At 45.6% G+C, this 17,919-nt stretch overlaps 1 protein-coding gene across 1 annotated transcript in view; it reads left to right on the top strand.

Moving 5' to 3' along the window:
- LOC135540419 (acid-sensing ion channel 1-like) overlaps positions 1 to 17,919 on the top strand; it is a 399,782-nt gene that overhangs the window by 348,184 nt on the left and 33,679 nt on the right. The window contains exon 3 of the mRNA XM_064967040.1: positions 481 to 631. Coding sequence (XP_064823112.1) covers positions 481 to 631 — 151 coding nt within the window. The remainder of the gene's footprint in view (positions 1 to 480; positions 632 to 17,919) is intronic.

Below are 17,919 nucleotides of genomic sequence, written 5' to 3'. Positions count from 1 at the left end.
CTCGATGCTGTAATTGCTGCCAAAGTTGCTACAACAAATTACTGAGTAAAGGGTTTTGAATACTTTGCACATTTTTTATAATTGTCCAAAAATTTTGAAAAAAACTGTTTTGCTTTGTCATTTTGGGGTATTGTGATGTCATTATGGGGTATTGTGATGTCATTATGGGCTATTGTGATGTCATTATGGGGTATTGTGATGTCATTATGCGCTATTGTGATGTCATTGTGGGGTATTGTGATGTCATTATGGGCTATTGTGTGTATATTGATGAGGAAAAACAATTGAATCAATTTAAGAATAAGGAGGTAACGCAACAAAATGTGGAAAAGTCAAGGAGGGTGAATACTTTCCAAATGCAGGTACCTTGTGGCTCACGTACGTAGGTCATAGTAGTGCCCTTTATTGCTTGGCATTTGAGACACATTGCGTTTTCTTCATTATACTGCTAATTGAAACCCATTGGCCTTCTTGTTTCAGATCTTCACCCGTTATGGGAAGTGCTACACGTTCAACTCTGGCCAAGATAACCGGCCGCTGCTGGTGACCATGAAGGGAGGGATGGGGAACGGCCTGGAGCTGATGTTGGATATACAACAGGATGAATACCTGCCAGTCTGGGGAGAGACAGGTGAGGGAGGGAGGGAGGGAGGGAGGGAGGGAGGGAGGGAGGGAGGGAGGGAGGGGGGAGGGAGGGAGGGAGGGAGGGAGGGAGGGAGGGAGAGAGGGAGGAGGGAGGGAGGGAGGGGGGAGGGAGGGAGGGAGGGAGAGGGAGGGAGGGAGGGAGGGAGGGAGGAGGGAGGGAGGGAGGGGAGGGAGGGAGGGAGGGAGGGAGGGAGGGAGGGAGGGGAGGGAGGGAGGGGGGAGGGAGGGAGGGAGGGAGGGAGGGAGGGAGGGAGGGAGAGTTTGTGAACGTGAAACCACTTCAGAAGAATCAACAGAGATCAAACATTAGCTACTTGCTAAGGAAAGGAAGAGAGACAGATAGACAGGTAAGCAAGCTTGTCCATGTAGAATTTATTTTCAAACTCTCAGTCTCGGATCAACTCTGAATCTGTTTTAAAATAAAAGAACAACTTCTCAAAAAACTATCTTTGATATTTCCAAGAGAGATAATATCCTTGGAGAGAGATCAGAATCTTCACACTGCACTTTTGTTCCTCATCAATATGAATCTAGCTCTATCTGCAAATTCATACTCCACACGGTTGGAACACAATTGCAGTGAAAAATGGTACATTATCGACTCTTTTAAATCAAGTTGGGATCGAATTATCGAATGCTTCTTCATTGTCATATAATTGTATCTCTCGTCGGGAACGCTTGTTTTCTGCAGGAATCAACTGAAAGAATATGGCGGTAGTCAGATGAAAATCAATACAGCGCTTCTCTCTGCACCGGTATGTAGACGTAGTGTCTGTGTGGAAAGGCCTTTCATTCGTCCTCAAAGGGACTATCTGGGAATATGTTTAATGGTCATTTCAATTCTTGATATCCACCCAGCTGATTACCAAAACAACAAGAGTTCAAAGTTCATGCCGGGGAAGAAAATCTAATCTCATTACCGTAGCTTTAAGTCAGAGGCTGCAAAAGTCTTCAGTGTGAGTATGTAGAATTCAACACACGCATGCAGTAGCAATTTGCATTTTCTACGTCCATTCTCCATTGGTATTCCAATATTGAGGCCAAATATAAATGTTTTTTTACAATATTATGGTGACATTGAAGTGACAGAATATATACAAATACTTAATTTGTTACTACTTTAATACACATATAAATGAATTTGTCCCAATACTTTGGTCCACTAAAATAGGGAGACTATGTTCAGAAAGTGCTGTAATCTCTAAATAGATGAAAATTCCCTTTAAAATAAAGCTGACTGTCTGCACTTTAACCTGATTGTATCATTTCAAACCCAAAGTGCTGGAGTACAGAGCCAAAAATGGGGAGGCAGGGTAGCCTAGTGGTTAGAGCATTGGACTAGTAGCCGGAAGGTTGCAAGTTCAAACCCCTGAGCTGACAAGGTACAAATCTGTCGTTCTGCCCCTGAACAGGCAGTTAACCCACTGTTTCTAGGCCGTCATTGAAAATAAGAATTTTTCTTAACTGACTTGCCTCGTTAAATAAAGATAAAATAAAAAACATGTCCCAATACTATTGGAGCTGTACTGTATCTGTACATTTCCCATGCTGCACTGCTCAAGGCCCTGGTGCTGACTCAAATGCCTCTGTATCCTTCCTCAAGAAGAGCAATGACTTTCTGATGCTCTCTTCTTTATCAGAGGCTCACACGGCCTCTCGCTGTAATTGAAAAGAGAGAGAGAGACTCGTACATTTCCTCAATGAAAACAATGTACTGAGCAAATGTCAAATTGGCTTTTTAGCAAATTACCGTACAACAGACCATGTATTCACCCTGCACACCCTGATTGACAACCAAACAAACCAAAACAAAGGCAAAGCCTTCTCATGCTTTGTTGATTTTTAAAAAAGCCTTCGACTCAATTTGGCATGAAGGTCTGCTATACAAACTGATGGAAAGAGGTAGAACACCAAATAATGCATGCAGATCAGAATTAGGCCGATACCCACTAATTATCAAAATCCACAGAATAGCCGTTAAATTCTACAACCACCTAAAAGTAAGCGATTACCTTCCATAACAAAGCCATCACCTACAGAGAGATGAACCTGGAGTGAGACCTCCCTCTGCCAGCTAGTACGGGGACTCTGCGCACAAACACAAACAGACCCCACAGAGCCCCAGGACACCAACACAATTAGACCCAACCGAATCATGAGAAAACAAAAAGATAATTACTTGACACATTGGAAAGAATCAACAACAAAAGAGCAGACTAGAATGCTATTTTACCCTAAACAGAGAGTACACAGCGGCAGAATACCTGACCACTGTGACTGACCCAAAATTAAGGAAAGCTTTGACTATGTACAGACTCAGTGAGCATAGCCTTGCTATTGAGAAAGGCCGCTGTAGGCTCTCAAGAGAAGACAAGCTATGTGCTCACTGCCCACAAAATGAGGTGGAAACTGAGCTGCACTTCCTAACCTCCTGCCCAATGTATGACCATAGAGACACATATTTCCCTCAGATAAAACCCATAAAGAATTTGAAAACAAACCCAATTTTGATAAACTCCCACAAGGGCAACCAGTGAAGAACAAACAACAACCAGGCAAACGCCATTGTAAATACAACCCATATTTATTTTCACTTTTGTATATTATCTACCTCACTTGCTTTGGCAATATTAACACGTTTCCCATGCCAATAAAGCCCCTTGAATTGAGAGAGGGACAGAGAGGGTACTGGGAGAGAGAAACGGCTGTTGGAAGGAGAGGACCAAGATGCATCGTAGCATGTGTTCATGATTTTTATTAAACTGAACACAGAAATAGCAAAAAATAACAAAGAGAATGAACAAAACATTTCTGTCTAGTGCAGACACATAAACAGAAAACAACTACCCACAAAACACAGGTGTGAAAAGGCTACCTAAGTATGGTTCTCAATCAGAGACAACGATAGACAGCTGCCTCTGATTGAGAACCACACCCGGCCAAACACACAGAAATACAAAACATAGAATACCCACCCCAACTCACGCCCTGACAAAACCAAGCTAGAGACATAAAAAGGATCTCTAAGGTCAGGGCGTGACAGAGAGAGAGAGAGAGAGAGAGAGAGAGAGAGAGAGAGAGAGGATACTGGTAATGAGAGAGAGAGAGAGAGAGAGAGAGAGAGAGGATACTGGTAATGAGAGAGAGAGAGAGAGAGAGAGAGGATACTGGTAATGAGAGAGAGAGAGAGAGAGAGAGAGAGAGAGAGAGAGAGAGAGAGGATACTGGTATTGAGGGAGAGAGAGAGAGAGAGAGAGAGAGAGAGAGAGAGAGAGAGAGGATACTGGTAATGAGAGAGAGAGAGAGAGGATACTGGTAATGAGAGAGAGAGAGAGAGAGAGAGAGAGAGAGAGAGAGAGAGGATACTGGTAATGAGAGAGAGAGAGAGAGAGAGGATACTGGTAATGAGAGAGAGAGAGAGAGAGAGAGAGAGAGAGAGAGGATACTGGTAATGAGAGAGAGAGAGAGAGAGAGAGAGAGAGTCTTTCTTTAATGATACATTCTCATTTCATTAAACCTCACAATATCCCTGTGCTGCATACTCAACTTGCCCTCAACATCAAACATCACAATAACCAAAACTTCAGCACTTCTACAACCGTATAACCAACCTATCTTCCCCAGCTGTACAGGCAGCAACCCCCCTCCCGACACACCATATCTCCTAAAAAACTGTTTATCATGTTATACAACTCAAATTCCACCCTAAGGCGCGCAGAGACCATCCCATTAAATAATAGTAAAGGGTCTGTTATCCCTCAACCTTTGACCCTGTCCCTCCTTGTTATCTAAAGAGACAACTTTGCCTGAGCAAACAGAAAATTCAACAAAACACATTTGGCTTTTTCCTTATTCGAATACCTGTACCCCATTATAAACATCCCAACAGTAAACTCCACCCACAACCTCTCACACAGACATTCCAACAAAGACATTAATGGCCTTAACCTGGCGCACACAGAAAACACGATGCACAGTTTCACTAACGACACAGAAAGGACACCCCTGTCCGACTCCCGGTTCAACCCGTACCAACCAGCTATTAGTGGCCAGGGCTCCATGTTCCTCACCTTAATGCAGAGGTTGTGGAGGGCTTTACCTCCCACCACCTCAAACTCCCCCAAGCTCAGAGTGTTAAAGTCCAACAAGTCTCCTGCAGTTGTGTAAGAATGGTGCCGGTGGGAAAGGCTGCCATTTTACGTGCTCCTAACCAACTTTGCTATTTTGTTCATTTTTTTTTGCATTGTTTGTAACTTATTTTTTATTTTGTACATAATGTTGCTGCTACCATCTTTTTATGACCGAAAATTGAACTGGATGAAGATTTTTTTTTTCAATGAGTGAAGGATATGCTGGTGTCTCAGGAACCGTTCTATTGGCCAACGTGCAAATCACTGGAGAATAAAATGGATGATATACGATCAACACTATCCTAACAACGGGACATTAAAAACTGTAACATCTTATGTTTCACCGAGTCTTGGCTGAACGACTTCATGGATAATATAGAGCTGGCAGGATTTTCCATGCATCAGCAGGACAGAGCAGCTACGTCTGGTAAAACGAAGGGCGGGGTGTGTGTCTATTTGTCAATAACAGCTGGTGTGCAATGTCTACTATTAAAGAATTATTGAGGTATTCCTCCCTTGAGGTTGAGTACCTTATGATAAGCAGTAGACCACACTATCAACCAAGAGAGTTCTCATCTATATTATTCGTAGCCCTCTATGTATCACCATAAACCAAAGCTGGCACTAAGACCTCACTCAACGAGCTGTATAAGGCCATAAGCAAACAAGAAAGTGCTCATCCAGAAGCGGCACTGCAGTCAAACTTAAACCAGTTTTACCAAAAATTTGGACTCATCAGACTAAAGGACAGATTTCCACCGGTCTAGTGTCCATTGCTCGTGTTTCTTGGCCCAAGCAAGTCTTTTCTTCGTATTGTTGTCCTTTGGTAGTGGTTTCTTTGCAGCAAATCGACCATGAAGGCCTGATTCACGCAGTTTCCTCTGAACAGTTGATGTTGAGATGTGTCTGTTACCTGAACTCTGTGAAGCATTTATTTGGGCTGCAACTCTAATGAATGTATCCTCTGCAGCAGAGGTAACTTTCCTTTCTTCTGGCTGTCCTCATGAGACCCAGTTTCATCATAGAGATTGATGGTTTCTGCGACTGCACTTGAAGAAACATTCAAAGTTCTTGTCTTCAAGTAATGATAGACTGTCATTTCTCTTTGCTTATTTGAGCTGTTCTTGCTATAATATGGAATTGGTATTTTACCAAATAAGGCTATCTTCTGTATACCGCCCCTACCTTGTCACAACACAACTGATTGGCTCAGAAGGAAAGAAATTCCACTAATTAACTTTTAACAAGGTTCACCTGTTCATTGAAATGCATTCCAGGTGATACCTCATGAAGCTGGTTGAGAGAATCCCAACAGTGTGCAAAGCTGTCATCAAGGAAAAGGGTGGCTTCTTTGAAGAATCTCAAATATAATATATATTTTGATTTGTTCAACACTTTTTTGGTTACTACATGATTCCATATGTGTTATTTCATAGTTTTGATGTCTTCATTATTATTCTACAAGGTAGAAAATAGTCACAATAAAGAAAGAGTAGGTGTGTCCAAACTTTTGACTGGTACTGCCAGTCTGCAGCAATCTCGGGAAACATGGCACTAGAACATTCTGCAGCCTCACCCTACTGGACTCAAATGTCTGCTGCTTGCAGATGATCTGGTGCTTCTGTCCCCAACCAAGGAGCGCCTACAGCAGCACCTAGGTCTTCTGCACAGATTCTCAGACCTGGACCCTGACAGTGAATCTCAGTAAGACAAAAATAATGGTGTTTCAAAGAATTTCCAGTAGCCAAAACAACAAATACAAATTCTATCTAGACACTGTTGCCCTAGAGCACACAAAGAATTACACCTTCCTCGGCCTAAACATCAACACCACAGGTAACATCCACAAGGCTATGAACTATCTAAGAGACAAGCCAAGAAGGGCCTTTTATGCTGTCAAAAGGAACAGAAAACTTAACTAACATGCCCTCTATGGTTGTGAGGTCTGGGGTCCACTCACCAACCAAGAATTCACAAAATGGGACAAACACCCAATTGAGAGACTGCATGCAGAATTCTGCAAAAAATATAATGTGTGTACAATGCAAAAGCACAAACAATGCATGCAGAACAGAATTAGGACTATAACCACTAGTTATCAAAATCCAGAAAAGAGCTGTTAATTTCTACAACCCCCTAAATGGAAACGATTCCCACACATTCCACCACAAAGCCCTTACCTACAAAGAGATGAGCCTCAGCCAGAGTTCTCATCATTTGGTTGGGTCTGTTTATATCCTGGGGCTCTGTGGGGTATTTTTTGTGTTTGTGAACAGAGCCCCAGGATAGAAACACATTTAGACCCAACCAAATTATGAGAAGGCAAAAAGATAACTATTTGACACATTGAAAATAATAACAAAAAAAACAGAACAAATTGGAATGCCCGAAACCGACAGTAGACCGTGGAAGAATACCTGACCACTGGGACTGACCCTAAATTAGGAAAATCCATGACCATGTACAGGCTCAGTGAGCATAGCCTTGCTATTGAGAAAGACCGCTATAGGCAGACTTAGCTCTCAGGAGAAGACAGGCTATGTGCACACTGCCCACAAAATGAGGTGGAATCTGAGCTACACGTCCTAACCTCCTGACAAATGAATGACCACAATAGAGACGCATATTTCACCATAGACCCACAAATCATTTGAAAACAAATCAAACATTGATAAACTCCTGTCATGACGTTGGCCTGTTGGGGGAGATTTATGACCCCCATAAATACCTTTTCCATTTTCTCTCATCTTAATAGAGTTGACTCTTGGAAAGCCTTTGTTAACATAGTCTGGTTACATCAGAAGACGGGAAACGGAACCATATTTCGGTAATCCAATCAGTTGGAAATATGCGTTGGTACTTAATGAATATGATGTCAGATCAGTTGTTGTCTGAGACATGATTACTAATGATAGTATGACATAACCTGTATCTTGGAAGTTATCTAGTTTTCAGATTCACATGGAATTGTTGTGCAATTTAAATGTTTAAATATTAAACTATTTGTGAAAAGATGAAATGTAATTTTATCTTCTTTAATGAGAGAACGGTTTGTCATAAGAGTAAACTCTGCTCACTCAGAGGCCCCGCCCAAGTGAACAGACATTGGTTGTAAACTATGAAACACGCCCTTCTCTTCACCACGATATAAGCCAGTCCAACTTTCTGTCCAAGGAAGTGAGGACTTGCGGTCCCTGCGTTAAAAGGACAAGATCACAGAACTAAGCCAACCTCAGTGTGAGCTCTGGTTGAATGACAAGAACTTAACAAAATTAGCATCGAATTTCAACGTGAAGATGACGATCAACAAGCCGAAAGGGTGAATTTCGACTATACCAGCCAGAATATAGCATGAGCTTAAAGTATGGCAACTTGGTATGAACTTTGAACTCTTGTTCACTAAAGAAGTGATACCTCCTAGCCGATTGAGTTAGCCGCAGCAACTGTAAACGTGGCCTCCGAGAGGACGGACAAAGGATCCATTCTACCATGCTCCAGTTCACCACTAGACATTCTTCAGAGGACAAGAGATCCATGCTGGACAACCCGGTCTTCCATCTACGACCAACCTACTGAAGCGCAGCTCAGAGTAAATATTTATTGCATTTTCCTTTTTCCAAATGGGAGGTTATTTAGAATGTATAAGATTCTGTATTTACGATAGCATAGCTTCTACCTTTGTTCTTCAGTCCTCCCGCTCTTTCATTCAAGCCCAACCCCCTCTCTTTGTGTAACCAGCCGTCATAACGGTTCCGTCCACCAGGGACGTTTTTCATGTATGACCAATCCTGTGTATGTGTAATTCTGTGTGATTGTTTAGGTATTTAGTAATTAAATAATTTAACCAAACGTTACATTGCTGATTCAACTTGTTAGCCAGGGTTTGTGAAGACAACCAAGAATTTACAACTTTCAGATGAGACTGAATAAGGTGACGAATTAACATTGACTGCTATTGAGGTGAATGATTACCAGGTCTTTAATAGTTTATTCGGAAGATAACAGCTCTGTCAACGTTCTTTCGTGGTGTCCCAACTTTCTAGTTAATTACATTTACATGATTAGCTCAATCAGGTAATATTAATTGCAGAGAAAGGATTTTATAGAATACAGCAACAAGATTTGTGGCCCGTTGCCATGAGAAAAGGGCAACCAGTGGAACACAAACAACATTGTAAATAAAACCTAACCTATATTTATATATTTATCTGTTTATTTATTTTACTTTCATACTTCAACTATTTGCACATTGTTACAACACTGTACGTAGACAATAATACATCATTTGAAATGTCTATATACTTTTAAAACTTTTGTTTTAGTGTACAAGTGTAATGTTTACTAATGTTTCCCTTGTTAATTTCCCTTTTGTTTATTGTCTATTCCATTTGCTTTAGCAATGTAAACATATGTTTCCCATGCTAATAAAGCCCTTTGAATTTAGAGAGAAAGAGAGAGCGAAAGAGAGATACTGGTAATGAGAGAGAGAGAGACTGGTAATGAGAGAGAGAGAGTGGTAATGAGAGAGAGCGAGAGAGAGAGAGAGAGAGAGAGAGAGAGAGACTGGTAATGAGAGAGAGAGAGAGAGAGAGAGAGACTGGCATAATGAGAGAGCGAGACAGAGAGAGAGAGAGGGAGAGAGAGACTGGTATAATGAGAGAGAGAGAGAGAGAGAGAGAGAGAGAGAGAGACTGGCATAATGAGAGAACGATACAGAGAGAGAGAGAGAGAGACTGGTATAATGAGAGAGAGAGGGAGAGAGAGAGACTGGTATAATGAGAGATCGAGACAGAGAGAGAGAGAGAGAGAGAGACTGGTATAATGAGAGAGAGAGACAGAGAGAGAGAGAGAGAGAGAGACTGGTATAATGAGAGAGCGAGACAGAGAGAGAGAGAGGGAGAGAGAGAGACTGGTATAATGAGAGAGCGAGACAGAGAGAGACTGGTATAATGAGAGAGAGAGACAGAGAGAGACTGGTATAATGAGAGAGCGAGACAGAGAGAGAGAGAGAGACAGAGAGAGAGACTGGTATAATGAGAGAGCGAGACAGACAGAGAGAGAGAGGGAGAGAGAGAGACTGGTATAATAATGTATAAGAGAGAGAGACAGAGAGAGACTGGTATAATGAGAGAGAGACAGACAGAGAGAGACTGGTATAATGAGAGAGCGAGACAGACAGAGAGAGAGAGGAGAGAGAGAGAGACTGGTATAATGAGAGAGCGAGACGAGACAGAGAGAGAGAGACTGGTATAATGAGAGAGAGAGACAGAGAGAGAGAGAGAGAGAGAGAGAGACTGGTATAATGAGAGAGCGAGACAGAGAGAGAGGGAGAGAGAGACTGGTATAATGAGAGAGCGAGACAGAGAGAGAGAGAGAGAGAGAGAGAGAGACTGGTATAATGAGAGAGCGAGACAGAGAGAGAGAGAGAGAGAGAGAGAGAGAGACAGAGAGAGACTGGTATAATGAGAGAGCGAGACAGAGAGAGAGAGAGAGAGAGGGAGAGAGAGAGACTGGTATAATGAGAGAGCGAGACAGAGAGAGAGAGAGAGAGAGAGAGAGAGAGACTGGTATAATGAGAGAGCGAGACAGAGAGAGAGGGAGAGAGAGAGACTGGTATAATGAGAGAGAGACAGAGAGAGACTGGTATAATGAGAGAGAGAGAGAGAGAGAGAGAGAGAGAGAGAGAGAGAGAGAGAGAGAGAGACAGAGAGAGACTGGAGAGAGAGGGAGAGAGAGACTGGTATAATGAGAGAGCGAGACAGAGAGAGAGAGAGAGAGGGAGAGAGAGACTGGTATAATGAGAGAGCGAGACAGAGAGAGAGAGAGGGAGAGAGAGACTGGTATAATGAGAGAGCGAGACAGAGAGAGAGAGAGGGAGAGAGAGAGACTGGTATAATAAGAGAGAGAGACAGAGAGAGACTGGTATAATGAGAGAGAGAGAGAGAGAGAGAGAGAGAGAGACAGAGAGAGACTGGTATAATGAGAGAGACAGAGAGAGACTGGTAATGAGAAAGAGAGAGAGACAGAGAGAGACTGGTATAATGAGAGAGACAGAGAGAGACTGGTATAATGAGAGAGAGAGACAGGGAGAGACTGGTAATGAGAGAGAGAGACAGAGAGAGACTGGTATAATGAGAGAGAGAGACAGGGAGAGACTGGTAATGAGAGAGAGATAGGTACGAGGGACTTCTTCATTCCATTCCCACTATTCCAGAATGTCTTTTGAATGTTCCAATCATTCTAAAACCGTACTCATCGCATCATTTTTATAGCCAACATGACACGTATGCATACTAGAAATATTGTTATATTCTGTTTGACATACAAATGGCAACGGTGTGTGTGTGTGTGTGTGTGTGTGTGTGTGTGTGTGTGTGTGTGTGTGTGTGTGTGTGTGTGTGTGTGTGTGTGTGTGTGTGTGTGTGTGTGTGTGTGTGTGTGTGTGTGTGTGCGTGTGTCTCTGTGTGTGTGTGCGTGTCTCTGTGTGTGTGTGTGCTGTGCGTGCGTGTGTGTGTGTGTGTGTGCACAGCCCCTACCAGGTGGTACATGGTCTCAGGTGGTACAACATGGCCACTATTACAGCCTCCCATCTGCTCATGATAAATATATGGCTTCCTCACCAGGGAACAGACTCTACAAGATGTCAAAAGCGCTCCACAGGGATGCTGGCCCATGTTGACTCCAATGATTACCACAGTTGTGTCAAGTTGGCTGGATGTCCTTTGGGTTGATACACACAGGACACTGTAATGAAGCGTGAAATACCCAGCGGCGTTGCAGTTCTTGATTGCAACCTACTACCACATCCCGTTCAAAGGCATTTGCCTTGCCCATTCACCCTCTGAATGGCACACATAAACAATCCATGTCTCAATTGTCTCAAGGGTTAAAAATCCTTCTTTAACCCTGTCTCCTCTCCTTCATCTGCACCGATTGAAGTGGATTTAACAAGTGACATCAATAAGGGATCATAACTTCCACCTGGATTCACCTGGTCAGCCGATGTCATGGAAAGACAAGGTGTTCCTAATGTTTTGTCCACTAAGTGTATCTTGCGCAAACGTAGGGATCCGTTCAGGAATAGGCCTACTGCACTATGTCGATAGTAGGGTGATAGGGGACGGATTGGGGATGGATATGGGATGGATAGGGGACGGATTGGGGATGGATAGGGGATGGATAGGGGATGGATTGGGAATGGATAGGGGATGGATTGGGGATGGATAGGGGATGGATTGGGAATGGATTGGGGATGGATTGGGGATGGATAGGGGATGGATAGGGGATGGATATGGGATGGATTGGGGACGGATAGGGGATGGATAGGGGATGGATTGGGGATGGATAGGGGATGGATAGGGGATAGATTGGGGATGGATAGGGGATGGATAGGGGATGGATTGGGGATGGATATGGGATGGATTGGGGATGGATAGGGGATGGATTGGGGATGGATAGGGGATGGATAGGGGATGGATAGGGGATGGATTGGGGATGGATAGGGGATGGATTGGGGATGGATAGGGGATGGATAGGGGATGGATAGGGGATAGATTGGGGATGGATAGGGGATGGATAGGGGATGGATTGGGGATGGATATGGGATGGATTGGGGATGGATAGGGGATGGATTGGGGATGGATAGGGGATGGATAGGGGATGGATTGGGGATGGATTGGGGATGGATTGGGGATGGATATTGGATGGATAGGGGATGGATAGGGGATGGATTGGGGATGGATTGGGGATGGATAGGGGATGGATAGGGGATGGATATGGGATGGATTGGGGATGGATAGGGGATGGATTGGGGATGGATAGGGGATGGATAGGGGATGGATTGGGGATGGATTGGGGATGGATTGGGGATGGATATGGGATGGATAGGGGATGGATAGGGGATGGATTGGGGATGGATAGGGGATGGATTGGGGATGGATAGGGGATGGATAGGGGATGGATAGGGGATGGATAGGGGATGGATATGGGATGGATTGGGGATGGATAGGGGATGGATTGGGCATGGATAGGGGATGGATAGGGGATGGATTGGGGATGGATAGGGGATGGATAGGGGATGGATTGGGGATGGATAGGGGATGGATAGGGGATGGATAGGGGATGGATTGGGGATGGATAGGGGATGGATAGGGGATGGATAGGGGATGGATAGGGGATGGATAGGGGATGGATTGGGGATGGATATGGGATGGATAGGGGATGGATATGGGATGGATAGGGGATGGATAGGGGATGGATAGGGGATGGATATGGGATGGATAGGGGATGGATAGGGGATGAATATGTGATAGTTAGGGGATGGATTGGGGATAGATTGGGGATAGATACGGGATGGATAGGGGATGGATATGGGATGGATAGGGGATGGATTGGGGATGGATTGGGGATGGATATGGGATGGATAGGGGATGGATATGGGATGGATAGGGGATGGATTGGGGATGGATATGGGATGGATAGGGGATGGATAGGGGATGGATAGGGGATGGATAGGGGATGGATAGGGGATGGATAGGGGATGGATTGGGGATGGATATGGGATGGATAGGGGATGGATATGGGATGGATAGGGGATGGATAGGGGATGGATAGGGGATGGATAGGGGATGGATATGGGATGGATATGGGATAGATTGGGGATGCATTGGGGATGGATAGGGGATGGATTGGGGATAGTTAGGGGATGGATATGGGGATAGTCAGGGGATGGATAGGGGATGGATAGGGGATGGATAGGGGATGGATAGGGGATGCATTGGGGATGGATTGGGGATAGATACGGGATGGATTGGGGATGGATTGGGGATGGATTGGGGATAGTTAGGGATGGATTGGGGATAGTTAGGGATGGATTGGGGATAGTTAGGGGATGGATTGGGGATAGATTGGGGATAGTTAGGGGATGGATTGGGGATGGATTGGGGATAGTTAGGGATGGATTGGGGATAGTTAGGGGATGGATTGGGGATGGATTGGGGATGGATTGGGGATAGTTAGGGATGGATTGGGGATGGATTGGGGATGGATATGGAATGCATTGGGGATGGATTGGGGATGGATTGGGGATAGTTAGGGGATGGATATGGGGATAGTCAGGGGATGGATAGGGGATGGATAGGGGATGGATAGGGGATGGATATGGGATGCATTGGGGATGGATAGGGGATGGATATGGGATGCATTGGGGATGGATTGGGGATAGATACGGGATGGATTGGGGATGGATTGGGGATAGATACGGGATGGATTGGGGATGGATAGGGGATGAATATTTGATAGTTAGGGGATGGATTGGGGATAGATTGGGGATAGATACGGGATGGATAGGGGATGGATATGGGATGGATAGGGGATGGATAGGGGATGGATAGGGGATGGATATGGGATGGATAGGGGATGGATAGGGGATAGATTGGGGATGGATAGGGGATGCATTGGGGATGGATATGGGATGGATATGGGATGGATTGGGGATGGATATGGGATGGATATGGGATGGATAGGGGATGGATAGGGGATGGATAGGGGATGGATATGGGATGGATATGGGATGGATAGGGGATGGATAGGGGATAGATTGGGGATGGATAGGGGATGGATAGGGGATGGATAGGGGATGCATTGGGGATGGATATGGGACGGATATGGGACGGATATGGGACGGATAGGGGACGGATAGGGGACGGATAGGAGATGGATAGGGGATGGATAGGGGATGGATAGGGGATGGATAGGGGATGGATATGGGATGGATATGGGATGGATAGGGGATGGATAGGGGATGGATAGGGGATGGATATGGGATGGATATGGGATGGATAGGGGATGGAAAGGGGATGGATAGGGGATGGATATGGGATGGATAGGGGATGGATAGGGGATGGATAGGGGATGGATATGTGATAGTTAGGGGATGGATTGGGGATAGATTGGGGATAGATACGGGATGGATAGGGGATGGATAGGGGATGGATATGGGATAGATTGGGGATGCATTGGGGATGGATAGGGGATGGATTGGGGATAGTTAGGGGATGGATATGGGGATAGTCAGGGGATGGATAGGGGATGGATAGGGGATGGATAGGGGATGGATAGGGGATGCATTGGGGATGGATTGGGGATAGATACGGGATGGATTGGGGATAGATACGGGATGGATTGGGGATGGATTGGGGATGGATTGGGGATAGTTAGGGATGGATTGGGGATAGTTAGGGATGGATTGGGGATAGTTAGGGGATGGATTGGGGATAGATTGGGGATAGTTAGGGGATGGATTGGGGATGGATTGGGGATAGTTAGGGATGGATTGGGGATAGTTAGGGGATGGATTGGGGATGGATTGGGGATGGATTGGGGATAGTTAGGGATGGATTGGGGATGGATTGGGGATGGATATGGAATGCATTGGGGATGGATTGGGGATGGATTGGGGATAGTTAGGGGATGGATATGGGGATAGTCAGGGGATGGATAGGGGATGGATAGGGGATGGATAGGGGATGGATATGGGATGCATTGGGGATGGATATGGGATGGATATGGGATGCATTGGGGATGGATTGGGGATAGATACGGGATGGATTGGGGATGGATTGGGGATAGATACGGGATGGATTGGGGATGGATTGGGGATGAATTGGGGATAGTTAGGGATGGATTGGGGATAGTTAGGGATGGATTGGGGATAGTTAGGGGATGGATTGGGGATAGATTGGGGATAGTTAGGGGATGGATTGGGGATGGATTGGGGATAGTTAGGGGTGGATTGGGGATAGTTAGGGGATGGATTGGGGATGGATTGGGGATGGATTGGGGATAGTTAGGGATGGATTGGGGATAGTTAGGGGATGGATTGGAGATAGTTAGGGGATGGATTAGGGATGGATTGGGGATGGATATGGGGATAGTTAGGGGATGGATTGGGGATAGTTAGGGGATGTATTGGATTGGGGATGGATAGGGGATAGTTAGGGGATGTATTGGGGATGGATTGGGGATAGTTACGGGATGGATTGGGGATAGTTAGGGGATGGATTGGGGATGGATTGGATTTGGGATGGATAGGGGATGGATTGGGGATGGATAGGGGATGGATATGGGATGCATTGGGGATAGTTAGGGATGGATTGGGGATAGTCAGGGGATGGATAGGGGATGGATTGGGGATGGATTGGGAATAGAAAGCCGACTCAAGATTTGATTTTCGATTGGAGATGTTTGATATGAGTCTGGAAGGAGAGTTTACAGTCTAGCCAGGTACTTATAGATGTCCACATATTCAAGGTCAGAACCATCCAGGGTGGTGATACTAGTCAGGCGTGCGTGTGCAGGCAGCGAACGGTTGAAAAGCATGCATTTGGTTTTACTAGCATTTAAGAGCAGTTGGAGGCCATGGAAGGAGTGTTGTATGGCATTGAAGCTCGTTTGGAGGTTAGATAGCACAGTGTCCAAGGACGGGCCGGAAGTATATAGAATGGTGTCGTCTGCGTAGAGGTGGATCAGGAAATCGCCCGCAGCAAGAGCAACATCATTGACATATACAGAGAAAAGAGTCGGCCCGAGAATTGAACCCTGTGGCACCCCCATAGAGACTGCCAGAGGACCGGACAGCATGCCCTCCGATTTGACACACTGAACTCTGTCTGCAAAGTAGTTGGTGAACCAGGCAAGGCAATCATCAGAAAAACCGAGGCTACTGAGTCTGCCGATAAGAATATGGTGATTGACAGAGTCGAAAGCCTTGGCAAGGTCGATGAAGACGCCTGCACAGTACTGTCTTTTATCAATGGCCGTTATGATATCGTTTAGTACCTTGAGCGTAGCTGAGGTGCACCCGTGACCGGCTCGGAAACCAGATTGCACAGCGGAGAAGGTACGGTGTGATTCGAGATGGTCAGTGACCTGTTTGTTGACTTGACTTTTGAAGACCTTAGATAGGCAGGGCAGGATGGATATAGGTCTGTAACAGTTTGGGTCCAGGGTGTCTCCCCCTTTGAAGAGGGGGATGACTGCGGCAGCTTTCCCATCCTTGGGGATCTCAGACGATATGAAAGAGAGGTTGAACAGGCTGGTAATAGGGGTTGCGACAATGGCGGCGGATAGTTTCAGAAATAGAGGGTCCAGATTGTCAAGCCCAGCTGATTTGTACAGTTAGTTAGGGGATGGATTGGGGATGGATAGGGGATGGATTGGGGATGGATTGGGGATGGATTGGGGGTGGATATGGGATGGATAGGGGATGGATTGGGGATGGATTGGGGATGGATTGGGGGTGGATATGGGATGGATAGGGGATGGATTGGGGATGGATTGGGGGTGGATTGGGGATGGATTGGGAATGGATATGGGATGGATTGGGGATGGATTGGGGATGGATTGGGGATGGATATGGGGATGGACTGGGGATAGTTAGGGGATGGATTGGGGATGGATATGGGATGGATTGGGGATGGATTGGGGATGGATTGGGGATGGATAGGGGATGGACTGGGGATAGTTAGGGGATGGATATGGGATAGTTAGGGGATGGATATGGGATGGATTGGGGATGGATATGGGATGGATATGGGATGGATAGGGGATGGATTGGGGATGGATATGGGATGGATTGGGGATGGATTGGGGATGGATATGGGATGGATAGGGGATGGATTGGGGATGGATATGGGATGGATTGGGGATGGATTGGGGATGGATATGGGATGGATAGGGGATGGATTGGGGATGGATATGGGATGGATTGGGGATGGATATGGGATGGATTGGGGGTGGATATGGGATGGATTGGGGATGGATATGGGATGGATAGGGGATGGATTGGGGATGGATATGGGATGGATAGGGGATGGATTGGGGATGGATATGGGATGGATTGGGGATGGATATGGGATGGATTGGGGGTGGATATGGGATGGATTGGGGATGGATATGGGATGGATAGGGGATGGATTGGGGATGGATATGGGATGGATAGGGGATGGATTGGGGATGGATATGGGATGGATAGGGGATGGATTGGGGATGGATAGGGGATGGATAGGGGATGGATAGGGGATGGATTGGGGATGGATAGGGGATAAGGGCAGGCTAGTATACCGGAGGAACATCAACAATAGAG

The sequence above is a fragment of the Oncorhynchus masou genome, chromosome 5 (assembly GCF_036934945.1).
Source record: "Oncorhynchus masou masou isolate Uvic2021 chromosome 5, UVic_Omas_1.1, whole genome shotgun sequence".
Classification (NCBI taxonomy): Eukaryota; Metazoa; Chordata; class Actinopteri; order Salmoniformes; family Salmonidae; genus Oncorhynchus; species Oncorhynchus masou.
This window is presented reverse-complemented; position numbering and strand designations above follow the sequence as displayed.